General features: G+C 42.6%; 2 protein-coding genes across 3 annotated transcripts in view; both read right to left on the bottom strand.

Annotated features, from left to right (window-relative positions):
* LOC310827983 (integrin beta-1-like) overlaps positions 1-26,656 on the bottom strand; it is a 437,041-nt gene that overhangs the window by 115,873 nt on the left and 294,512 nt on the right. The window lies entirely within an intron of this gene.
* KIF5B (kinesin family member 5B) overlaps positions 19,812-26,656 on the bottom strand; it is a 35,776-nt gene continuing 28,931 nt past the window's right edge. For both annotated transcript variants that reach the window (XM_083704722.1, XM_083704723.1), the window contains exons 22-26: positions 26,514-26,585; positions 26,316-26,420; positions 25,210-25,426; positions 23,890-24,041; positions 19,812-22,284 (exon numbers count right to left, since the gene is read on the bottom strand). In XM_083704722.1, the coding sequence (XP_083560848.1) occupies positions 23,905-24,041; positions 25,210-25,426; positions 26,316-26,420; positions 26,514-26,585 (531 nt within the window). In that variant the 3' untranslated portion in view covers positions 19,812-22,284; positions 23,890-23,904. The remainder of the gene's footprint in view (positions 22,285-23,889; positions 24,042-25,209; positions 25,427-26,315; positions 26,421-26,513; positions 26,586-26,656) is intronic.

Here is a 26,656-nt window from a genome sequence, read left to right as displayed (position 1 = left end):
ACCACACTCAATCCTTTCTTCAGTCAAAAGTAGGTAATATCTCTTGCCTACCAAAAGCCTCCTCTCTGGTTGGCGATGTCAAGACAGGCAATGTTGCAACCAGATATGCCACTGGGGTTAGATGCTGATTCACTTGGAGAATGATTGTAGCTCTGTGGTAGACGGAAGCTTTACATGAAAGAAGTCACACATCTAGTTCCTGGCATCTTGAGGGACGGCTGGGAAAGTACCCTGCCTGAAACCCCAGAGAGAACAGCTGCCATGCAGAGTAAAACATAGGAAGATAGTTTCCTCTGCTCCAATCCTGTTAGGTGGATTGCCGTAAAATGTTTTCACAAGCTGCTAGCACAACACATGCCCCTTTGGCAAAGTGTGCTGAGACTTGTGCATGAGCTTTTTAACCTTCTCTGGGATTCTGTTTCCTCAGATGTGAAGCCCCAACATTGTTATGTGTGCGATGTTTCTTGAAAACTATCCATTTCTCCCAAATCAGCTTCTTTTCATTTCTGCCCTTTTAATTCTTGTTTGTTTTTTTTAACGCCTTAATGGTGTTTTTGTTGTGCGTTTAACATTCTGTTTCTACCCACTACCTTTCATGCTGGCTTATTGTTTCGTTGCGCTGTCTTTTCTACTTTATCTTTAGGTGGAGCCAATTTTTATTGGAGATTCTAAACTGCTTTGTAGAGGAAGCTCCTCAAAAACCATGGTGCCATTTAAAAAAATAAAATATTATATTTTTTTAAAAAAGCCTTGCCACATTCCAAAGTACTATCTCATTGCTTGCTCAAGCATGGCTCTCTCCACCCACACACCTACCCACCCACTTCACTATCTTTCATGGATGGTACCCAGTTGTAAGTGTGAGGATAAGGCCAAGCTGAGAAGGCAGCATGAGGAGAAAACAGTCCTTGGAGCAGGTTGGACTTCCTGGTTCATCGGCCTTGGCCATGATTGTTCAGTCTGGGAGGGTGACTATGTGAGCTCAAGTGAAGGCAGGACAGTCATTTTCTCCAGCATCTCTAGGGCTGTCATATACTTGACCATCTGCTTTTTGGATGGATATACTGGTTATACAACAGTGCATAGGTGGGAAGCATTAGGAATTCTGAAGAATGAACATTTCTGATCTGAAACAAGAGACGATTATTAGCTGTTTGTTACTAGATCTCCCAGGTAATGGAGAACAAATCCTTAAAATATATCAATATTTAGATTATATTTGCAAATCTGCACATCACTGCAATGCCAAAGTAAGTACCCTTCTGAGAGTGCTAGAGAACAAACAGAGACTTTGTAGCAGAGAGAAGAGATGTTTGCCTCTCAAGCTGAGAACTTACTCCAGAGGATGAGAAGCAGAAGCAGCTCAGATCCATGTTGCTGTTTTCAGCAAGTGCTCAGCATGCAATCCAGTATCCTATTAGGCAGGGTTGGAGAACCTGTTGCCCACCAGATCTTGCTGGATGATGGACCCTGTCAATCCCTGACCACTGGCCAGAGAACCCAACACCTGGAGGTTGCTCATCCCCACAAAACTCAGATATTCAGTACAGGACTTGGATATGCAACACTGTACCAGCAAAATGTGGGCACAACTGAACACAACCTGGCAACCTTATCAGGGTTCAGGCATATGAACATCTGACTTGGCAGCAGTGTTGCCAAAATACTAAAACTCTGAATTAAATAAATCAATGAGTGCTCAAACTAGTCCTGCGAGGTTCCGTTCCAAGGGAATGTGTTGTTCTCTTATGGAATTTGTAGTGCCTTCCACACATTTTAGAGTCTCGCCCAAGAACATAGTTTCAGGGCCTATCTGTTCTTCACACTCTCCAGTTGCAGGTTCACAGTCCATAAAGCAAAGCAAAAGGACAAACGGCCCTTTCAAAAGCCATGTTCCCAGATTGTTTACCCTGAACATCTGCTCTCATTATCTGGCTCTTATGTGTGAAAGTCCTTGGAACATCACCATTTATTTTTAATCTCCATGAGAAACAGAAAAGGGTGGGGAAAGATATTTATTAAGAGAAATCGGACTTGATGCATCGTAAGAATTTTGTTTCCTTCCAACGCTTCTATTTCTATTCACTGGGGAGAACGGTGTCCGGATGGGAGGACCTGGTTCTCCACTGCGCTACAACAGCACAAGACACACACCCATGTGGCATTCTTAATTGGACACTTGTGGTGGCATTAACCATTAGGCTATGCCAGCCACAGAGTGGGAGTATAGCCAAATTGGGAGTTTTGATGTAATTATTTGGGAATTTCCCAGTGTGCTTAAAAGGGGGGATTTCCCTAGAACCCTAGAAAATTGTCTCGAGGTGATAGAACTGTGACTGTGGAAACAGGCACGCTGTATCCCTTTGTTTGGGCTGACGGCAGAAAAAAGGCTAGGTTGTACTCTTGGCCAATAGCAAACAGAAGTAGGAGGTGAAGCAGTAGATGTCAGCCAGCAAAGCACCACCACATGCATATAATACGACCCATTCACACACTGTGGTTCAGTGCATCCACATACGGATGTCCACACATATCCTTACTGGACTAACAGGCAGCAGCTCTTGGGAAGAGGTCTTTCACATCACCTGCTGTTACCTGGCCCCTTTTAACTGGAGATGTCAAGGCCTGAACCTCAAAACGTCTTGTCTGCAAAACATATGCTCCACCATTGAGTTTCGATCCATTCCCAGGAACAATTAACTCCTGAGAGGAGGAAGCAATGGGGGCTGCGTTTTCCCACAGAGAAAGGATTTCAGCTTGAGAGCAAGGAATTGGATTCCCTGCAACACCAAGGTAATAACTGTGCCTTTACTTCACATGAAGACACTCATCTGGAAAGTCCGCCCACCAGTTGTTCCCAACAGCGCTCAAATGTCTCCTCTGAAGGTTCATCAGGTGTTGTGGTCTCTCTTGCTTCTACTCCAGGTACCAAGCCATCAGAGAGTGTCAGAGAAGAAGTGGGTGGAGTTGCGATTTTATTCCCACAGCAAATAAAATCCATGTCAGTCATATTAAACAGACCAAAAGCAACCAGCCAACCAACTGCTTTTTCAGAGACAATAAAAAAATTGTCAGCTCTATTTAAAACAATCTAAGTGATCAATCGAATAATGAGAGGGAAACTTTGATTACTGTTGTCCAGCTTGGATAGTACAGCACGAGACTCTTAATCTCAGGGTCGTGGGTTCGAGCCACACGTTGGGCAAAAAAGATTCCTGCATTGCAGGGGGTTGGTCTAGTTGACCTTAATCAGCCCTTTCAGCTCTACAGCTCTGTGTCTCTATTAACCTGTGGCAACATACCTTCTACTGAGTTTTTTTATTTACAGACCTGAGTTGGGGAGGATATTCTTCCTTCCTCACAGCTTTACAGCCCACGAACAGAAAAGGATGCAACCCAGCAATCTCCCTGCCCTAGTTACTGAGTAGGACAATCCCCCGGTCGCTCCTCATGCTATCTATAACACATTCCTTAAGGTACAGAGGCTATATAAAGAAGTGTATCCCTGCGCTACCTCTAAACCTTGGCTTAAAATTATCTCCAGGCAGAATTAATTATAAGTGAGTGATGGGCTTTGTGATACATGCTAAGCAGAATAAATAGGATCTAAAAATGCAGGGCATCTCCAGTGCAGGTTGCAGGAGACATCTTTAGCCATCGGACACACAAAATATTTGGAACCATTAAAGTGTGTTATTTTAAATATGGAACAATACCCAAAGATGCTATGATGCACATGTGTCCACTCAGATAAACACCATGGACTATAAAGCAGTACAATGGTACCTCGGAAGTCGAACGGAATCTGTTCCGGAAGTCCGTTCGACTTCCAAAACATTTGGAAACCAAGGCATGAAAGCTCCTGCAGCCAATTGGAAGCCGCGGAAGCTGTGTCAGACATTTGGGTTCCAGAGAACATTTACAAACCGGAACACTCACTTCTGGGAGCCAAAACGTTCTGACTTACAAGGCGTTCAGGATCTAAGGTACGACTGTATCTAAAATATTAGACTGCGATTTATAAAAGTAGCAAACCCTTCATTTGCACACACACCACAAGACACAATACTGAAAATAAATTATGTATTAAAATACTGCAAGGATCAAGGTTCCGAGTGATCAAATTTAGAAGACCCTCTAGAGTTCAGGGCTCAGGCTGCTCAAAAAAGTCCTGTGCTGTAGGTACACTCCAAAGTTCGAAGAATACTGTGGTTAAAAACTCTACATGAAACTCAAACTGTATGCAATAGTCACCAAACAACTGACGGTATTCAATATACTGTATTCATCTCTTGCAATATCCCTGTGGGTAAAAGAAAAAAGTCTGTTCCAGTTTTGCATTCTGGGAAGCAAGGCCTGAAAGCAAATCCAGGGGGATGATAATGGTGGAAGAAATAATGAGGCCCATGTCTTGGATGCTTCAGTGTATGCCTGTGGGGGATTAATATATCCACACACTTATTGAATAACCCTGGAAATGGATGATGGCAGCTCTCTCAGAGACAACAAAAACTTCTTTTTAATTCCAAGGCCCTGGGCACATGCATAAATGAGATAACTTTCTTCTGATCTCAAGGAAGGAAAACAAGGCAATGAGATAAGTGCTTGAGCATTTTTGTTCAGAGGCAAAAATAATAATAAACAAAAATAAACAAAACCCCTCTGACCCAGTCCACACAAAAAAAGCACAAGAGAGCAAAAACATAAGTGTTGCTAGGGCTGGTTGCAAAATCCACTAGGAATAAAACATCCATTACATCAGAAAGAATAAGTAATATGTTTGCACTTTAATAAGGAGCTTATTAAAAAGGGATTTAATGTGCTCCTCAAATCTTGCAGCTGTTAGCACAACTGGTTTGTTAGAGGCTCTGACATCAGGTTTTGAGGACTGAAGCCGCCCTGTAGCCAAGGATTATAAAGGGACACACAAGCATTTATATGACTTGGGGCTGAATGACAATCACATTGTGAGGAGGTGTCATGTTTTGCTTCCTCTACTAAGTGGCTTGTGGTTTTAGCATTTTGCCAGCCTTATCTGCAGATTTGCAAGGTGAGAGCCATGTCTTTTCTGTCCTTTAGCCTTTCTTCCTGTTTCTGTATTATACCCATAAGAGAACAAACATACACCCTTTGGACTGTCATTATTTAAAACAATTCTATCCCACTCTTTCATCTTAAGATCCACAAACGAGCTGCCTCTCAATTCATAGTAAAACCAATGCAAATGCAAAGTCCCACACCCCTCTAAAAACACTCACAACAATGAAAAACGCAACAAAACATCAACAGCAGGACAGCAATAGTATGCTATCAATCAGCCCCTCCTCCATATTCTCTACAGAAGAGCCCTGTTCTTGCATCAGGGCTGGCCCAAGACTTGTGGCTGCCTGAGGCAATGTTCAAGATATTCCCCTCCGCAGAGCCACATACAAAAATCAGCCCCATTGTCTGCTGAATCTTATTTCAACACTGGGCCAGGTCCTCCAAAAGCAGTGGCCAGCTTGGGGTGTTTAAAGCAGGCCATGTGACACATCCTCGCGTCCTTCCCCAGAGTGGAATACCTGCCCCCATTAAACATGGTCCACAAAGACAAGACACATGACTTTCTTGAGTCGATGAACCAGAAATGTGCCAACAGAGCTTCAGTCAAATATGAGAAGAATGACAAGCAGCTGTGCCCAGGAGGTTCTTGTTATCCCCACTAAGAGTTTGGAACGAAACCAGAGCACAAAGACACCACAGGGCCAGTTCAGACTTCTTCATCCACCACGAGCCTTTCAGAAGCAGGCAAGTCATGATCCCCTGGAATTAGCCAGGCAGTGGAATTATTGAGCGGCATTTACTGTACACCAATCTAGTGCTACACTGTAGGTCAATAGCTGCTTGCGGCAATTTCCAAATGGTAGAACACACCCGAGATGGATTTTTGCCAGCAATTTGTAAAAATTTATTTTACTAATGCTCAGGAATACAGGAAGCGGCCGCTATCAGATGAAATTATGAGGCAGTTATAATAGATGTAGCAATACACAGATAATGTGTTGCTATAGTAGACTCTTCTAAATAGTTCACTCCCTCAATGAACTCAGAAATACCCCAGTGAACAATTCCATGCCGGCATTGTAATTCTAATCACCTAATTCCCTCTTTCAGCAAACCAGCAAGTGTACAGCTGAAGGTGACTTGGGACTATCAAAACTCATCTCTTTGAGTAGCTAAGGGGGATTTCTCAGCCCCTAGATTTGATATGGAGTATGCAAGGATTGTTGGACTAAAGGGCAGCTGCCTTGCCTAAGATAGGAGGGAGGGGGACATTTTCAGATGGAGGGCCACATTGCAGTCTGCACAACCTTCTGAGGGCCACATGCCAGTGGTGCAACAAATGTTAATTTTACCTTTGCACAGGAGGCTGCACATATTCACAACCCTTTCTTGTCTAATATCCAGGCAAGCTAAAGACATCATCAGAGTTCAAGGACACATTCCAGACAGGCAAAAACACTTAAGCAAGGTCAGTGAGAGAATGGCCTGGAGAGAGTTCCAAGGTCCCCACAGAGGGGCCCAGAGGGCCACATTTGGCTTCTAGGCTTAAGGTTCCCCACCCTGACCAGAGGTGCCAACTTGAATAAAATATGGGGGGGCAGGTAAGCCTCACCCCACATGTTCAATCATAAGACATGTCAATGCCCATAAACTTGGGGAGCGGCCCCCTCAAATATTTTATTGGTGGTGGGCGTGCAAAGGGACCTCAGGCCTTGGCTCCTATGCCCCTGGCCAAAGGGAATGTTAAGAACATTGCTTAGATTCAACAGGGAATGGAAAACAGGGACAAGGGCTTAGAAATGAATGAACTGGATTTCTCACAAACACATATTCACATGCTACTAAATCAATACACACAGGAACATAGGAATCTGCCTTGCCATTGGTCCATCTAGCTCAGTAAAGTTGACACTAACGGTCAGTGGCTCTTTCCAAAGGCAAGGATTCTCTCAGTCATACTTGAAGATATAGCCAGGGATTTAAGGCTGAAGCCTCTTGCATTCAAAGCACAGGCTCTGCTAGGTGGCTGGGGAAGATGACTTACCATCATTGCCCTCCAAGGACATTTCCCTTTAGCTGCTCCTGGTCTCCTCTGGAGGAGAGATGTAGGTGCTTGCTGTATGTCACCCAACCTAGCGAGATGTCCTTGTGCAGGAAGACCTGCCCCAGCAGGTGGAATTTCCCAGCGGCAGGCAAAGAGGCCTTCCCATCACTGCCGTCCCCAGCATTTCCTTTCTGCTGCTGTCATCATCCCCTGCAGCAGCCATGTGAGAGTCAGCTGAATGTCATCTTGCCTGCTGAACTGCTGAACTGAACTTAAGCCAGGTGACTGAGGCTCCTTGGAGTGCAGTCATACCAGAATCTGGTACTTCAATGTCGGTTAACTTTCTCTTTGCTTTTTATTGAAGTCTGGTTCCCTTTACAACACTGAATTTATTCTACGTTTGCTAAATTTGTGGGGTTTGGGGTTGTTGTTTTTTTTTTTTTTGTCATTTTGGTTTTACTGATTTGTACATTGACTCTCCTCCATCTCAGTGCTCTGTATCTTGAATGTTTATTGTAAGCTGCTTTGGGCACAGTTCACCGTGGAAAAGGGGCCATGTAAATAAATGAATGTTTGAAGAGTAACAGCAAAATATTCATGCTTTGAAGTTAATCGTCACTTACCAAACCCCATGAGGAAGTATGGTTTCCCTTCAATGACTGAACCTGTGCCTAAACAGAGAAGGCACCGAAAGAATGACCTGGGAGTGTTAGTGTCTGGATGTGAGGCATCAAGGGTGTCTCATTTAAAGCACTTGAGGTAATCACTGAAAGAAGGCAGCAATAAGGATGACAAAGACAAAGACAATGTATGTGATCAGAGCCAGGTAGACAAAACGGGACATAAATAAAAAGAGGCTTGAAGCTAAGTAATAGAATTGGAGATCAAATCAGTTTTTAAAGGATGTGGCACCCCAATGCACAAGTCTGTTTCCCACCCCATACATGCCACCTATGCCAATCAGGCCGTAGAATACCCCCAAGCAGAAAACAGTCTCATTCCTTGGTGGAAGGCAATGAAGGACCCCAGACCTAGCAAAGTGGTCAAGCCTCCAGAACAGTTGGGAAACAGCCAAGTAGAAAAGAAGTAGCCGCACTTTTATATGTCAAGGTACTGTAAAGCAAAGCAAAACAATCCTATAGGCCGGCCCAGCTCTTACAACACAGCCCAAATAGTTTTGCTGTACAAAGGGTGACAAGTATGCACATTGTGACTGAGCAGATCCAAAGAACAATCCCACTGTCAGGTGCATTTGTTTTGGATGGACATTGCACCAGAGGGCAGGAGAGCATTCCTTATGAATCACAGCCATGCCATCTGTCAAAAGCACATGCACCTCCCTGACTCAAACAGCTTGTGAAAATAATTTCCCCATTCCCTGGAGTTCCTTGCGATCCCTTGTGCAATTAAAATTACTTCCCTTTTGTCCCTGGGCCTGTACACAGCTTCGTCATGAGTGGGAAGGGATGATGTAGAAAGGCTTGCAAAGGTGCCTGCCCTGGAATATGCACCTTTGCCATGGGGGGGGGGGAATCTTATAGCACATGAGTGCTCTTGCTGCTCTGGGGGAGACAACAGTGGTTTAGGCTGTGCCCACAGATAATACCTTGGGAACCATCAACATCCTGATTAGATAGCTTACTGTAACTTGTCTTTAGGACTCTCAAGGACTTATAAATCAATGCATTTTTGTGCCAGAGGAGGAAAATCCAGATGATGAAAATAAGTTAAGGAATTGACAGTTTCCTAATTGATGATGGCACCCCACAATCTTCCACCTGAAGCACAATCTACATCTCCCGCTCACAGTGAGAGAGCACTAGCATTCTTGCCTGAAACCATTTTAAACCAAGATGAACTCTCCCCTTCAGTTTTCCTTTCCTTTTGTGTAACCTCTTACTCAACTTTTGTGCAGCTGTGAAATGGTCAAGGGTAACCTCATTTGAGCTACACATTATCTGAGACTGTGGAACAAATATGAGGAGACAGAGAGAGCGAGAAACAGGACATCTAAATAACTATGGATTTATGCTGAAATAGAAATTGTGTTCTCTAATCTGCATTTATCTCCTTTCCATTTTTTTCTTTTTGGACAACAAAATCACATATAACCCGAATCTGTCCAGCAAAAAGGCTGCATTGAGACTAGATGTATGTATATGTGAACTGTGCATATTCTCCAGTTACGTAGCAGAACTTGAGGGAACGGCAATCAGAGGTTGATGGATATGTAAAATGGTACCAAGTACATGAGCAGATGCAGAGCGATGACTAAGGCTGCATTCCTAACCACACTTACACGGGAGTAAACGCCACTGAACTCAGTAGGTATGGTGATGGTTGCACTGCATGTCTGGAAGCCTAAACATGCTTCTTTGAGAGCATTTCCATTCAATGCAATGGGGTGTTTTTGAGTAAACATCTTAGGGTCATGTAGCACAGTGTCAGCTGTCAGCTGTGAAGCCCATGACTCAAATTTAAGCTCAGACATGAATGTACCAGGCAAGACACTCTCTCTCACTCAGCCTCAAAAGAGAGTCTCTCTTTCTCCAAAGTAAAGAAAAATAGAGAGGCATGGGTGTGCCATATATTCAAGGATGAACAGTTAGTTAGCACACTGATCTATCTTACAAGGGTGTTAGAAGGATTACCGAGATAACATATACTGTATACCAGTGGCGTAGCGTGGGTTGTCAGCACCCGGGGCAAGGCAAGTAATTTGCGCCCCCTAACCCGTGGATTTTAGCAGGGGGCAGAGAGCTGCGAGTGTGAGCACCCCCCCAGATGTTGTGCCCGGGCCCCCCCTGCACCCCCACGCCACGCCACTGCTGTATACACAAAGAAAACCAGTATAAAAACTAAGAATTATGTGTCCCCAAGTGCTACCTAATGAACTTTTTATTTTTGTGGCTAAATGAACACTAAGCATATATCTTTGACCAGCTATAGCTGTGTCGGTGTAACCTAGTGACCCCTTACCCTGCAAGTTGTGCTGCAAAAAGGGTAGGATACAGTGATTGCTGAGTCAGCCAAATTTTACAGCAGTATGTTCCTTTGGAAACACTGCAGCCATACTATTGCATCATGCATTTTATTTTTTTATTTTTTGCATACTCTCCTTTCTCCCCCCCTTCCCCAAACTGCTTTTCTTTGTGTGTTTTATTTACTAAATTATATGCCTGCAGGTAGGGCAACGTTTCCTAGCTTTCGTATGGCATCTAGTACAGCAACAGGTGGGTGTAAGTGATTGAAAACGACCACTACGGAAGGCATTTAGTGCAGTGCAACAGAGAAGGATGTTGGGCTTTGATGCAGGAAACCTCAAAACCCCACTCAAGCAGAAAGTACCCTAATTGGGCATTCTTAGAACAATGTTTGCATTGGGAAGGAAAAACACCCTACCTAGGCAAAAGCCACGTGGCATTTAGCTTGCTGCAAGCATCACAACCATCTCTACCCTTGAGATCACTATCTGTGAAGGAAAAACAGATCTAAATATGTAAAGAGGGTTGCAATTTTTTCATGCCCCTAAGCAAACCAATAATAATGAACTTCACAGAAAATATCATTCGTGCTTGTGTAGGCACGGAGGCAGGAGATGTCCACAAGCATGCAGGATTGAGATGCTCTGGCCTTTAAATCTCTATTTTCATGTTGGCATTCAGAAGGTATTCTGAATGCAGCACTAAGTATACCCTCAGAGCTCCATTGTCAACGAAGTTTTATCCATTCATCTGTCTTAATTTTCCTAATATGCATTCCTTCGCTTATCTATAGACAGTTAAGAAGACAAAATCACTAGTCTTCCTAAATAAAGTATCTATAGGCTGCACAAACACTTTCCCAGTGTGGTGGGAGAGCCAGTGTGGTGTAGGGGTTAAGAGCGGTAGTCTTGTAATCTGGGGAACCGGGTTCGCGTCTCCGCTCCTCCGCATGCAGCTGCTGGGTGACCTTGGGCCAGTCACACTTCTCTGAAGTCTCTCAGCCCCACTCACCTCACAGAGTGTTTGTTGTGGGGGAGGAAGGGAAAGGAGAATGTTAGCCGCTTTGAGACTCCTTAAAGGGAGTGAAAGGCAGGATATCAAATCCAAAACTCTTCTTCTTCTTCCCCCTTGTCACACATAGGCGTATTGTACAGACACTTATTCACAGCCCCTCTTACAGGTAAACTCCTGACCGTTAGGTCCAGTCATGGATGACTCTAGGGTTGCAGCGCTCATCTCGCTTTACTGCCTGAGGGAGCAGGCATACAGCTTCTGCGTCATGTGGCCAGCATGACTAAGCCGCTTCTGGTGAACCAGAGCAGCGCACAGAAACACAGTTTACCTTCCTGCCGGAGCGGTACCTATTTATCGACTTGCACTTGACGTGCTTTCGAACTGCTAGGTGGGCAGGAGCAGGGACCGAGCAACGGGAGCTTACCTCGTCACGGGGATTCGAACCGCCAACCTTCTGATTGGCAAGCCCTAGGCTCTATGGTTTAGACTACAGCACCACCCGCATCCCTGTCACAAACACATATTCACATGCTATTGAATCACTACACACACTTTTCAATTTTATGGTTTGAATGCTAGTTTTGCTAGTTTTAAAGACTGATTGCAAGTTGGTCCCTAGTTAGTTCAAGATGTGGCTATACAGTCAATGAGCACAAAGTATTCATCATTACATGCAACAGAGAATCCACAGGATAGCCCATGGCAATCCAGTGCAAAGCTGAAGTAGAATTTCAAGAGTCTGCAGAACTGTAGTCTTGCACAGCACAGAATAAGCCAATAGCAGGACATTCCACTCCCTGGCAAGCTAGTCAGATCTTGTTACTGATGAACTGCTCCCCCATGTGGTGGGATTTTAAAATACAATACAAATTAAGAGCAAGCCAAAAATTTCAGGCCAAGAGTATGCTTCCAATTTTACTGCATGTTCATCCTTTGTCTGCTGAAACCAGGTACATTAAAGCTCCTATTAAAAGCACACTTATTTGTAGTTAAGCAATTTTCATACTATGTCATTTTTAAATTTGGAGCACTTCCAACTCTACAATTCTAAGAGTCCAGCAGAGGGTTAGTCACACAGCAAATGTTTCACAATGACTTCAATGGGACCCCAGTGCAACTTGGTTTGATCCAGCCCAATGTGGGGGGGTTTTTTTGGTTTAAGTTTACAAAGAATGTGCTTTACGCTCAGAGGCTTTAAGATTACCTAGCCAATTCCATGAAAAATGCAGAATCATCACCAAACTCTGAGACCTGCAAGTATATACAAATTTAATAAATAATATTAACAAGCTGACCCCACAGGGATATAACACAAACTATGAAAGTTTTTTAAAAAATATATGGGTAAGACCAGATATTTGGCTGCTATGGTTTGTTTTAGTTTTGCATGGCTGTGCTTACAAATTAAGTCAGGGGGCTGGTCCACTGTCCCTCAGACCTTGGGGGGCAGACTATATTTTTTGGGGGGAAATGAATAAATTCCTATGCCCCACAAATAACCCAGAGATGCATTTTAAATAAAAGAACACATTTACTCATGTAAAAACACCAGGCAAGCCCCACAAATAACCCAGAGATGCATTTTAAATAAAAGGACACATTCTACTGATGTAAAAACACGCTGATTCCCCGACTGTCCGTGGGCTGGATTTAGAAGCCGATTGGGCCGGATCCAGCCCGGGGCCTTGGTTTGCCTACCCATGAATCAAGAGATGTGTTTTTGTGAAAGCTTCTGGCACAAGGAAACATCCTTTGGCTTAGTTACAACAGGCTATCTGTAAGCTGAAATAATTACATACCTCTGCCCCTTTTACTCCTGCCTCCTTCCACTTCTGTTGGTGTCTCCTTGTGTTGATTTTAAGACAGGAAAGTGTCGTGGATATAGGTGATAATTATATTTTAGTTGCCACAAGTCTATGGTCAGATGCCCTAAGTTTTGCGTGGTTAAAGGCACTTCATCCCTGACCATTATCTATGCTGTCTGGGGGCTGGTGGGAGCTGGAGTTCAGCAACATTAAGAGGACCAGAGATTAGCCAGCCTTACATTAGAATAATTTGTGCACAGGTGTTAAGGTTTCCCAACCAAAATATTACTGATTTAACAGCACATGTATAGAAGAAAGCATATTCTGAGCTTTTTGGAACAATGCACACCAACTTTTGTTGTTCTTTTCCTTTTCTAACAATAAACATCATCTCCTTCCAACACCCTACTCACACCTTCTATCATACTTCTTTTGGGAATGTACCTTGAAAATTAGAATACTTTACAATGAAAGCGCAGAAGTTTCATTTTTCACCTATTCAAGTCACGTAGGTCACAGTCTTATACACACTCAACTTATGAGCAGATATACACAGGAGTGTACTATCAATTTCAGCATATTGATGTGGGAGAAAGATCCTGCCTACAAGGTAGCTGAACTAGCAATACTGGGTCAAAGTATGTTCTTTATCTAATCTCTCACAGCAGCAATTAAAGGTTATTCTGACCATCATCTCTATTAGCATTTTTAAAAAGGCACACTTACGCAGACCCACCCTAGGCTGGTGCCACTGTGTCAGACAGAAAATCAAGGAAGCAAATCCAGGGAACCTCAAGTTCATAATCAATATTGCACTGAATGCTAGTTCACTGAGCTACACACCACATGTTCCAATGTGCCGCAGCACTAAACTTGCACATGGTGAATTAGTAGTAAAGCAGCAGCCATGCAGTTAATTGTTAACTCCTTAGCAGTGTGAATTAGTGCATAGCTAATTCCTCCAGACAATGCCAAGAGGCATTGATGAGCAGCTGCTCACTTCTGCAAATGGATACAGAAAATATTAATGAATGGCTTTTTATGCGCTCCAGTAATACATTCCAGTACCGTAGTGCAAGAGCTGTACAACCCTCAGGATGATTTTTTATATTTAAAAAAACCACACAGAATAAATGCATGCTATTTTCCTTTCTGCCACCTCTCCCAAGTGGGCATGATTTGGTTTTGATCTTTATTCGTTGCATTTCTCTCCAAGCTCCTCTTGTCCCCTAGAGGAACAATGCTTGCCTTGTTTCCATTCAGTGACCTGATGCAAAGATTAACATGCCTGAGTGGCTGTTCCACTATATTCCATTGTGCTCATTCCCTTCAAGGGGTGATGCTGTTGGGGCAGCAGGACTGGCCTTCAGTCACCATGCAGGGCACAGTGGCTCATTTGATTTTGTCATTTAACCACACACACAGAGAGAGATCAATGTGGCGGGATACAGAAAGCCTGAAACTAACAAGCAGCTGAAATGTGTTACGCTAGTTGTGTCTGGAAAGGATGTTTGCTATGCATTGACGATGTAGTGTAAACTCAATGCAGAGTGAGAAAAAACATGTGACCTGCCATCTTTGTGCAGAAACTAGCACATCCCAATGTTTCAGCAAATAAAAATGCAATGGCTGAGACAAATATCTTTATATATGTAAGTTCTCAGAGTGCCAGTACTCATGTGGCCAAAACAGTACCATCCACACACAATGGGATGTATCAGCAATCTGGGGGGGGGGGGTGTATTCCCATGGTTTGAAGTACAATACATTTATTTAGAATGTCCACTTAGTAAGAGTTTTCCAAATAGCAGGAATATTGACTGAACATTTTCCTAAGACATCAATATGCACTGACATACTTGGGGTGGAATTCAATGTTCTAATCATTTCATCTGGCAGTGTCCCAGACCCCTTGCACCACCTCTTCAAAAGCCCAGTGGTGCCTTCCTTACCAGCCTCTAGGAAAGAGGTGCAAGGGCTCTGTGAGTGTCCCAGAAGCCGGTAAGGAAGGCACTGCCTTGCTTACTGGGGGTCTGGGAAGGTCACAATTCTCAGGGCCCTCCCACAACCTTCCCAGACCCTAGTAAGCAGCCCTCCACTGCGGGGGGGGGGCAGTTCTGGGGTTCCTGACTTTGAACAATTTTGCATTTGCATAGGAACGCCCCCCCCCCAACATAACAGAACCTCTGTATAAATGTCAGGCCCACTGCATTTTAATTAAGACTGGGATACAAGAATGCTAAATGAATAAAATATTAGACAGCACTGCCCTGCAAGTTGTGCTATGCTTCCTTTTGGTCACAAGTGCCAATTTCCAATATGAAGCAAGCAGAACAGCTGCTACTTAATTGAAACACATTTTTGCTCAATTTTGGCATCCGTCTCTGAACGAGACCCACAGTAGAAGCAAAGTCAGCTGTTGGCAGAATCAGAGTGCGATATCCAACATTGTCGTCCCATTAGAGCAACATATTCTGCTTGCACAGTGGGACTTGCTCTCCTTTCCCCAAGTGTCTGCCTCCTCCCCAAATCTGTTCAAGGATTCTTTCATTCCTCCAGAGCATATGGGAAGTCACATAGAGATGGAGAGGAAGAAGACATCCCATTCTACAGGCTAAAGTCATTGCACTAACAGGATGATTGCAACCCAGAGTATTAAGTTACACACCACAGCAGGCGTGGAAGGAATGCATTGTGTTCATTAGATACAGCCACATTTCACACCAGCAAGGTGTCTTAAAGCAAGGTGTTTGGGCCTGCAATTCCACCCCTGATACTGCAGTGGCTTCTGAGAGAGTAGAGGTTGTCCAAAGGACAGCAGATTCAACTACAGCAGACTTGACATGATTAGAATTTAAACTGCTGCAGCAACCAATTTCCCCCTCGGCCACATTTGGCCAGCACAGCAAACACACCTCAAACTTATTGATCTAATAAAATCTATAGAATGTTTGTAATAAAAAATCTTAAGCGGTTGGAGAGAATTGAGCATCTCAAACTTTCCCCTGTCATAGCATTAGCATGCCAGGAAAAGCCTCAGCTGCTTTTTTTCCTTATCTGCCATGCTATTATTACGGGTACTGCAGCCGTATCCCAAAAGGGAAGGGAACTGGACACCTCTGCTCACCTTGACTACAGGCTTCAGCTGTAGCCTAGAGATAGTATTCTAAAGATCTAGCACAACTGAGGGACTTTCAAGGTCTTTTGGAGAAAGTTTAGCAGTTTGCAAGGCTCAGTGTTTTGTTCCCATCCATTATTTACTGTCTCCAATTAGAAGAGAGGCAGCCACGAAAGAAATGCTTTTTAGTTCTTTAATAATTTAATCAGCTTGCTCCTTCTTTGACTACTTTCCCCAAAGATACTGCCAGCATTGAAGAAAATTCTGTTTCTATGGTTACAAAGACCTGCTTCCAGATAAGTTATTATAATCAATAAAACATGCCAGATGCCTCTTGAGGCACTTTGGCTAACATGTACAATACGGATCTTAGGGAAATTTCATTAGCTCTGCTAAAAGACAGGCTCCGTTGGGCTCCTACACTCCTTCAACTGCCTCAATTTGAACTGGTCAATATAAGAAATACAGTGGTACCTCAGGTTACATACGCTTCAGGTTACAGACTCCGCTAACCCAGAAATAGTGCTTCAGGTTAAGAACTTTGCTTCAGGATGAGAACAGAAATTGTGCTCCAGCAGCGTGGCAGCAGCGGGAGGCCCCATTAGCTAAAGTGGTGCTTCAGGTTAAGAACAGTTTCAGGTTAAGAACGGACCTCTGGAATGAATTAAGTACTTAACCCGAGGTACCACTGTACATAACTTCAAGAATGGCTGCCTGAGTTCGCTCGTTTTTATTTTCCCTTCTCATCCCAATTACCTTTTGTGTGGTATGATCTAGACTATAAAACTCTGGGTAGGGACTAGCCTTTTGTTATTGATTTTACCTACCACATTTTTCTGTGTATACGACACCCCCATGTATAAGATGCTCCCTATATTTTTAAACCCAAAATTAAGAAATTAAGTTGTTTAGTTTTTTGAGGGGGAGGTCACTTCTGGCAATCACTCACCCACTTGCCCGCTACTGCCAATCGCTTGCCACGGCCACTGCCGATCGCACACCCCGCTGCAGCCAACGGTCTGCCCACTCACCACCACCAACTTGCCACGGCTGCCAATTGCCTGCCCAATTGCCGCAGCCACAATCACCAGCAGGCCTTGCCACAGCCACCAATCACCTGCTCAGTCACCGCTGCCAATCTCCTGCTTGCTGCTGCAATTTATCACATGCCCCCCCCCCTCTGAGTCACTATCTGTATATAAGATGACACCCAATTTTTGCCTATTTTTTATAGCAAAAAGCATTGTCTTATACACAGAAAAATACAGTAAGTCACTCATGAACTGGCAGGTCAACAGGGAGGAGGAAGATCCTAGCGGGGGGTGTAAACAGGACTGGGACAGACTGGGCAAAGCAGGGGATGGGGAAGTACTCACAGGGTGATAGAGGATGGGGGTAAATTCACAGGAACCAGAGCAGCAGACCCCATCAGCAGAGTCAGAGGGGCCCCTTTATCTACAAACACAGCAGGATCTGAGACGTAGGGAGTAGCAGAAGTGATGCTCCAGGAGGCTGAGGCAGGCAATGGCCCAGAGCCCATCTCTCTAGCTGACTAGGTGGAGCTCGCTAGCTCTGGGAGGTGGTGTGCGATTCCTCAGCTGGAGGAGGCTTGGAACAGGTGAGGGTCATCTGCCTCATCAAGCCCAGATGCTGCAATCAGCATGCAAAGCACAAAAGGAAGCAGAGCTGGGGTGCTGTGATTGAATAGCCCTCCAATTAGAAGCTAGACTTGTCGGTTACAAAACAATTCTCCCTCTCCCCAGCATTTTCCTCTTTTGGCAACCTTGGAGGGGAAATACTTCAGCTTTTGTGGACCCATTATCTGCATTTTTTAAAAGTCTAAATTGCTTTGGAAATCCAAACTGTTAACAAAACTACACTTTTTAATCACAGTGAAACAAAATTTCCCGTATTTTTCCATGAACAAAATGTCCCCATGTATAAGACAACCCCTATTTTTTTTGAACCCAAAATTAAGAAAACAAAAACCTAAAATAGAAGTGAAAATCTGGATGACTGGCGGCGGCAAGCTGTTGATCTTTTTTGGGGCGATCGCCCTCAAAGTTTCCAGCATGAGGGGCATGCAGTGCATAATGGCGCAGAAGCAAAGGCAGCAACTGGGGCACCACACTCTCCCCCTCGGTGGCAACTCCTGCTGTGGGGAATCAGGCCCCCAAGCAGGATTCCAAGGAAGACCAGGGGGAAGGCAGCGGCTGCTCTGCGTCCGGCCATGCTGTCAAGCAAACTGAGCTGAGGAAGGTGGTGAGCGGGCTGGCGGCAGGGTGGGAGTTTGAGGGGGAAGAGGAAAAAAAGAAGGGCAAGGCGAAGTAAGCTGAGGCATCTCTCAGCGGCAACAGCTGCTCTCGATCCGGTGATCAAGCCAGTGGGGGCTTCAGGAGAGCCAGTCGCCAGCATACAGCCCAGAAGCGGGGGGGGGGGAGGGGAAAGGGGGGGATTGCAGCAGGAGGGATCGCCTCAGCCCACCTAAGCCAAACTCCCGGACATATGCTAAAATATGCCCATGTTCCGTATACAAGAAGACCCCCAATGTTTTACTAATTTTTAAAGTAAAAAACCTTGTCTTATATATGGAAAAATATGGTACTTATTCCTACTTGGCAATGAAATCAGAGTCCAACGGCCACAGCAAAAATGATCACCTGGCTGCTCCTACTCCAAATCTGAAAAACATCCCATTCGTTACTGCAAAAAAATCACCTCCCACCTTACTTTGCAAGGAGCAAAGAACAATTGCAGACATGTCCATGTGATGTGCAAATGGCCAGCTCTGAGTGTAAGACACCAAAAGATTCCTGAAGCATCTAATTTCTGACCATTTGCACATTATAAGATGCATGTCTTCAGGGTGGTTTCTCTTCAAACTGAAGTAGAAAGCAACATTTATGCTGTCATTCCTCAGAGCCTTTCTGCTTTTCAGTCAATAGCTCAAAGATTTCCAGGTTGTTAATAGAAGTGATTGTTGCACCCCCTAGTGGCGAATATTTTTAGATGAATTCATTTCTGTTCACCCAGCCAGTTGGTTAAGACGTAAGCCATCAGTTCTACCACGTTATCTGGAAATGAGGTTTAAACATATTTGGATACAGCTGGAAGAAGGGTACACACTAAAATGTACAGGTTGACTAGCAAACAAAGCATGCGTTTTTTCTTGGTGTGGAAGTCAGCTTTCCAAAGTAAAAAAAGTAGGACACCAGAGCCAGCCAAAAGCACGCTGCTTCTACAGCAATCTACATTACTCCCCTTCAAGCTATTCTGACAAAGCTATCTAGACCGACTTGTGTAAGGTCTTAATCAGGCCTGAGGCTGACTTTTTAATTATAAAAATAAAGGATATTTAAATAAAATTGTTACACTGGCAAGATGAGATTAAGAATGTAGGACTTCACTTCCCCAGCTGGTTCACGCATGATCTGGGCATGCACATGGAAGGGACAAGGACTGAGTTTCAGGATGACATCCCTGCATACACAACAGAATACATGTATCAATATGAAGTACCCATGCAATACATTACCATCCAGGCAGCTTGCAAAGGGTGGGTTGAAATGGTATACACAGAAATCTTAGGTTGAGTCCTTCTTCCTATGGGGAAAAACCCATAGTGTATAAACTGGCCTTTAATGGGAAAATTGTGAGCTGACTGATGAAGCCCCCTTCCAAAATGCTCATGCTCAATATAGCACCTCAGTACAATATATGGAGATACATAGGTAGAAAAAACAATGTCATCCAATGGCTACGACCTTAAAAGGTTATATAGGTCTCAATGAAGTTCACTAAAATTCAAAGATTTTCTTTATTTAAACACAAAAACATTTACAGCATGCAGGTAGTTAAAACTATATGGCATCTTCTCCAAACCAGTTATTCTTAAATGCATTCTCGTGCATTGAGAATACATAACTGTTTATTCAGTGGCAGATCCTTGCCACAGGCAGACTCTTGTCATTTCAGGTCTAATTTAAAGTAGTTAATCAGTAATGTTATGCAAATAATTTAGTTTATCTCCATGAATAAATAGTCTTCTTTCATGTCATTCAATTCCTGTCCTAAGCCATTTTTTGAAAAATAGCCTAGAGGAATAAAAATTCAAGAACTGTAAATTGGAACAGTGACGCATTTAAAATTCTATTGCAGATTGAAGATTCTAAATTTACAAAACCAAAAAATTGTCCTGTCCATGCAACCTACCATAGGAGAGCCAAAGAACATAGGAGTCCTTTTGAAAGTTTAAGTTGCAGTTCTTGGTAAACTTCATAAAAGGTTAAAATAAAAAAGCTTAGGTATAAAAAGGATGTACATGTTGAGCTACATGCTAGTTACAGTTTATTTAACTGTTTAATTACACAGCCATGTCAGCACCAAAACCCGTGATACATTACTTACAGGAATGAAACTAACGTAAACAGCCATGAGAAAATATCCTGCTTCATTTGAGTAACTGCCAGGAAACCAGATTGAACTGTGTAAACCGAATCCAGACTGAAATTGTACGGCTATAGTTGAGAAACTGACATAGGCCAATGCAACTGAAAACACAACTTCAAGCACTTAACAGAGATTCCTTCTCCACCATTTTCCCTTTATACAAGTCCCCTCTTATTTCATCTTTTCAATTTGGAGTGTTTAATTCAAGCACAAAAGAAAGAGGTTAATCTTATGACAATTCCAAACTAACAAGGGTCTGGCTGATTAAAAAAGAAAAGAAAAAGAAAACCCCAGTCTCTAAAATAAATGTATTAAAAAAGACACTAATCAGAACTTAAGGTATTTTGGGGGGGGGGTGTCAGTCAATTTTTTTCTATTACTAGGCTCCGTCTTAATACAAATATTTCAATTTGTACAAAAGATAGTCATAAAGTTCTACAGAAAACCTACCCCGCCCCCTGGCAAGTGCCTGTGAATGTACTTCAGTATAATATAAAACTGGCATCAACTTACTCTGGAAAAGCAGTTATTCAAAATCTCTCAACTGTTGGAAAGCATTTTCTTTCACTTCCTACCAGTCAAGTGACTGTAATGAGAAAACTTTTCAAAGCCTTTGGACAATATCGAACAGGAACTTCCCTGTCAAAGGTGTTCTTTTGAATTTTGTGGCATGTCGTTTCAAGTGCTTTTTGCTGGGCAAAACTTTAAACTTGGTCTCAAAACTTTGAAAAAGTAATGATGATGACAATGATGTCCAACAGGATTGCTAGAGAAAAACACATTTACAGAACTCTAGATTTACAAATAAGTTACAGTACAGTTTCAGTGTAGCACAATTTCCATTTCCATCCTACATTTCTGGCCATTTTATGCACTTTCTTTTCCCCCTTTATTCACTTGGTTCCACTTATTCAATCAATTCATTCTCTTAAAGTCAAATTTGTGGTTTGAATGAAATATGATGCACTGATAATACAAGGAGTTCTACAGTGCCCTGATTTCTCACTGGAAAAGTTAACCAAATTCATCCAGTTCTGGTGACCAATTAACAGGCTTATCAAGATGAAGCAGAATGTTTTCACCTCATCACACTATTCTGGGTATAATCAGGAACAGGACAGATGAAAAGTCATTGCCAAAGTCTTTCCATGTAAACTTACATTTACTACTTGTTATACAGTATTAACTCATTAACCTGATAACAGATTTAATCAAACAGTTAAGCAGCCTCGTCAAAAAAGGAAAATTTTCAATCCACGTTTTTTTGAGAGACTTCAGTGCCTAAGGGCAGTCGTCATAAGCACACCTCAGTAATTGCAAACTGTACACATAATTTTAGTTTTATGCTCTATACAGCCATCCAGGCAAACTTAATGTACAGTGCTGCTCTAATTCAAGAGTGGGTCAAGTAGTGTTATTAAAAGTGGTAAAATTAAAACTTTACTTCAACATTGTTCCACAATCCCTAAGACCATTAAATATACATAAATTAAGCTAGGAAATTTTAACTAAGATGTTGCTTAACATACATTCAACTTGGCACAGTGCAGACTAAATTTAAGACGTGAAAGACAGATCAGGTAATGAAAAGAGCTACGTTTTAAGTTACACGTCAATTTTCCAAGAAGAAAGTTTTTCCTAGTTTTGTTTGGAGTCAATTAGCCAAATTTGTAGAATGAGGAGAGCTGTACAGACCAGTATAAGTTTATACAATTTTCAAAAAAATAATCCTACAATCCCCAGGGAGAGACAGATAGACGTCACTGTCACGGAATGACTCTCATTGCGCAATATCCAATCCTCTTCATGCTGTGTAGCTTTCAGCATCTAGAAAAAGCCAAAGAAACTTATGCATACATAGAAAAATAAGTGAACAAAATGTTCATAATTTTATTTTACTCTAAAAATTGTGAGATTTACACAATTATTTTCATCTACATTTACTCACTGAAAACTATTCACCATTTAAGTTTGTGCCACAATTTCAGTAGAAGATGCTGTACCAGATCTAATACAGAATTAAGGTATCAATGTTTTTCTAAATGCTAACTTGTTTAGCAATCACTTTAAATTAACTCCTTATATTTATCCCTATACGTCTTACTCCCCTAGTTTCTTTGCAATTAATCTTCCAATCTCAACTCTGTCTTCCTTAAAACCCATGAATTCTGGTCTTTCTTTGGTTTGTTCCTCAGTTTATGTACTTTAATTTGGAGGCAGCTGAACTGGATTTACCCCAGTAATACTGAATTAAAATATTCCTCTCTTATCCTTAACATTCCTTATAACTTACTGAAAGCCATCCCAGTCAGACAGGCAACTGCAAACACTGTTTAGTTGTGGTATGGCAAACCCGTGGGGGGGGGGGGGGAGAGAAGAGACAATATTTGGTTCTGAACTAATTACTGTATTTTACGCTCCATAAGACACATCTGACCATAAGACACACCTAGTTTTTAAGAGGAGGAAAACGAGAAAAAAATATATTCTGAATGAAACAGCGGATGCATGATTTTTGTGGTTCATGCTGTGGCCACATACATGATATGTGATTTGACGGTGAGTTTGGGGTGACCCAATGCAAAAATCCAGAGGATCCATGTGGATCTATGCTTTGTAACCACATTTTTGCGCCATTGCGGCCCCACAAAACAGTGGATGCAAGATTTTTTTGGTGCAGTCTATAGCCATGGACATGCTATGTGATCTGATGGTGAATTTGGGGTGACCCAGTGCAAAAATTCTGAGGATTCATGCGCTTTTACCTCCCCACTCCCAGTCAGCCTCCTTTATAGCTAGCGTCCCTTATCTCCCTCCTGATTGCTTGCCGATCAGCTGCTCAGCGGCTTCATTTCAACACCCCCTTCCCTCTTGTTTGCCTTAGTGTCTTTTCCTTAGCTGGAGCAGTTTTTTGCTCCTCCTTTTCTTCTAATTTCTCTTCTCATTGCTTGTTTTAGTACTCCTGTCTCCTCTCCTTGCAAGTTCGCTGTCTTTACCTCCCTGCCCCCCCCCCCAGGCAGCTTCCTCTACCTGCAGCCTTATCTCCCTCCCAATCAATTGCTGATCAGATGCTCAGCAGCTTCGTTTCAACACCCCCTTCCCTCTTTCTAAAAAAAAGAAGAAGAAGCACAATCTGCTTTTCGCCCCTGGGCAATTCGACTCCAAGGACCATGATCTGGCTCCATAAAACACACAGACATTTTCCCTTACTTTTTAGGAGGAAAAAGTGCGTCTTATGGAGCGAAAAATACGGTAGTTTCACACTGCGTACTTGTTCAACTGAAGTTGCCCCCAATCACAAATACTCATATGGATCTGGACTCTTATCCAATACTGTATTTAAACAATCATATTCCCTATTTTTCTTGAAACTACCAAACATTTTAAACTGAAGACAGGATATTAAATGGAATAGACAAGTTAACTGCCAACCTTGATAATGTAAATTCATGCCTTCTCCTGCCGTGCTCCGCCTCCACGTAGGGCCACTGGCTGGCTGTTTTGAGTAAAAGCACCTCCCCCACGAATTGCACTTGGATGAGTCGGAGAAGCTGCTGGATGCTGACCAGGGCGAATAGGTTTAGCTGCATGAAACAAATGCAAATGTTAAAGGTAAAGCCAAGTCAAGTTTTTAAACAATTCAGCTGTGCTGGTTTATTGATACTTCATTGTTATTTTATTTCCAAAGGAATATGCATGTTTGTTGTTTTTGCCGCAAACTTAGTCTTGTAGTAACTTAATGACCCAAAAAAGTTATTATGGTACAAACTTTTGTGCATCATGGTTATTTCATACATCTGACCAAGCAGACTCAAATCAGTGTAAGTTTTTGCAAATGAATGCGTTAACACTTTTAAGGAGCCAAAGATTTTGCAACTTTTATTGTTACTAATATTTACTATGCTGCCTTCTAAGCAAGTTTTCTAAAAAATGGGTTCTCGGGGCAGGAATCACCTAATGTGCCCTTTCAGCAGAAGCCCTGTGCAAGGATACCTGCTTGCTCAATGGGACTTTCCCACCCCTCTCCTCCCATTGTGTGCCCCTGCAATTGGCTCAGAGGGGCCAAAAGAACCTTCAAAACAGTGCACTGGGGGAGGAGGGGCGAATTAACCTGGCTGGCAAGCTGCATGTCTGCATGGATAGAACGCTTATAATAATGTTGAATTCCACCCTAGATCTATAAATATTTCTTGCTTTTATAACCAACACCCAACCATGATGAAATTCTGAAACTACCATACCCATTCCATAACTGTGCAAGAATACAAGTTACAAATTTTATGTCCTGTAGTAAGCATCCTGATTTGTTATTTTTTGATACTGCTCCATGGTGATTTGATTAAAGTATTTTGATTTTACCTGATTTTTTTTTTTGGTATTTCTATTCTGAAAGGTGGAATATGCATATACATAACTATAACAAAACTTATTATAGTATGCAATACTAACAGGATCAACAACCCTCACATATTAAGCTTGTGAAAGTTTTGTTGTAACATGTGCTTGCACTCCAGAAGTATCTAAATCCTAAATTGTACTACTTCAAGCAACTAATGTCCTAATTTCCAGAATATACAAGTAACAACTTCAGATAATCTGGTCAATGGACAAATCAATAGAATTTATGGATATGCAAGTGATCTACCACCATTCTAAGATCCAGGTGTAGAACTAAGTGACCCAAGAACAAGGGATCAATAATTGAATTCATGTCATACCAGCACTGTTAACGTTCCTATTTTATCTACTAACCAATTTGTGCAGAATGTGCCTTTCTGATCATGTTCTTTGACCTCACAGCTTCCTTAATACGATCTACTTCCTGTTGGTAACGCTTGCGATCACGAGATGCATTCTCTTTGGCTTCCTTTAGTGCTGACTCCAAAGCTTTAACTCGCTCAGCTGTAGCTCTAAGTCGTTTCTCCAGTTTTGGAAGCTCACAGCGAAGATCTGCATTATCACGTACCAGCTGTGGGTAGAAATATATGTTTCATATAGAGCTATGTTAAATCTGGACTATGGGAATTAAAGCCTTTGCAAATCCTTTCACTCCATTGTTACTTTGAACAGCACTTTAACTAACAAAGAATTCAAGGTAAAGTTAAAGCATCCAGAATAAAAATAAAATCTTCCCTCAGAGCTAACCCCTACTTAAATTTTCCATAGTAATGGCCTCCTTGAGAGACATGGGTGCAACTAATTGCTGCAATGTTTCTTTGGGATTCTCTAGGGACGCAAGTGGCGCCGTGGTCTAAACCACTGAGCCTAGAGCTTGCCGATCGGAAGGTTGGCGGTTTGAATCCCCGCAACAGGGTGAGCTCCCATTGCTCAGTCCTGCCAACCTAGCAGTTTGAAAGCATGTCAAGGTGCAAGTAGATAAATAGATACTGCTCCGGCGGGAAGGTAAAAGGCATTTCAGTGTGCTGCTCTGGTTTTGCTGGAAGCAGCTTAGTCATGCTGCCCACATGACCTGGGAAAACTGTCTGCGAACAAACGTTGGCTCCCTCAGCCAGTAAAGTGACATGAGCGCTGCAACCCCAGAGTCATTCGCGACTGGACTTAACTGTCAGGGGTCCTTTACCTTTACCTTTTTTAGCCTTCTTTTCTCTTCTACTGCATGACTAGATTTAGTAGGATGTAGGCAAGTCATATGAAAGAAAGCATGGCAATCAAGGTAGTTAAATTTGGCCAAAGAGTTCTTGATTTTTACTCAGTAGCACGTTTACTTGAATAGGGCAACTTGTGGCAACTTTAAGAGATAAAACATGTGAGCCAAAGAACTTCAGTATGTAAAGCATGGATAAGCTTTTATAAAGCCATGGAAATAGATCAGATTATAAGAATATATTTCAGATTACCTGTTTGTGGACTTTTGTGAGCTGTTCAAGATTATTCTCAAGAAAAGAAATCTTCTGTTTCTGGGCAGCACTGCCCCCTGTGTCATCTGAGTCAATCTCTGCACTCTATGGCAATAAGATAGGCAATCTGAGTTTTGATCCCCATGGAATTAGTACAAAAAATATCAATAGTTTCTAAAATGAAGAACTGGGCATTACCTTCTTAACTCTGGTAGCCAGATCTTGAACGAAGAGTTTCCTAAGATTGTGCAGGGTCTGAAGTTCTTTTGCCTAGGAACATAAAGAAGGCAAACTGTAGCATTTTAGGTGATAAATTCAATAATCTGAAAGATACTTTCTGA

Source organism: Podarcis gaigeae (genome assembly GCF_964106915.1).
Source record: "Podarcis gaigeae genome assembly, chromosome: 12".
Lineage (NCBI taxonomy): Eukaryota > Metazoa > Chordata > Lepidosauria > Squamata > Lacertidae > Podarcis > Podarcis gaigeae.
This window is presented reverse-complemented; position numbering and strand designations above follow the sequence as displayed.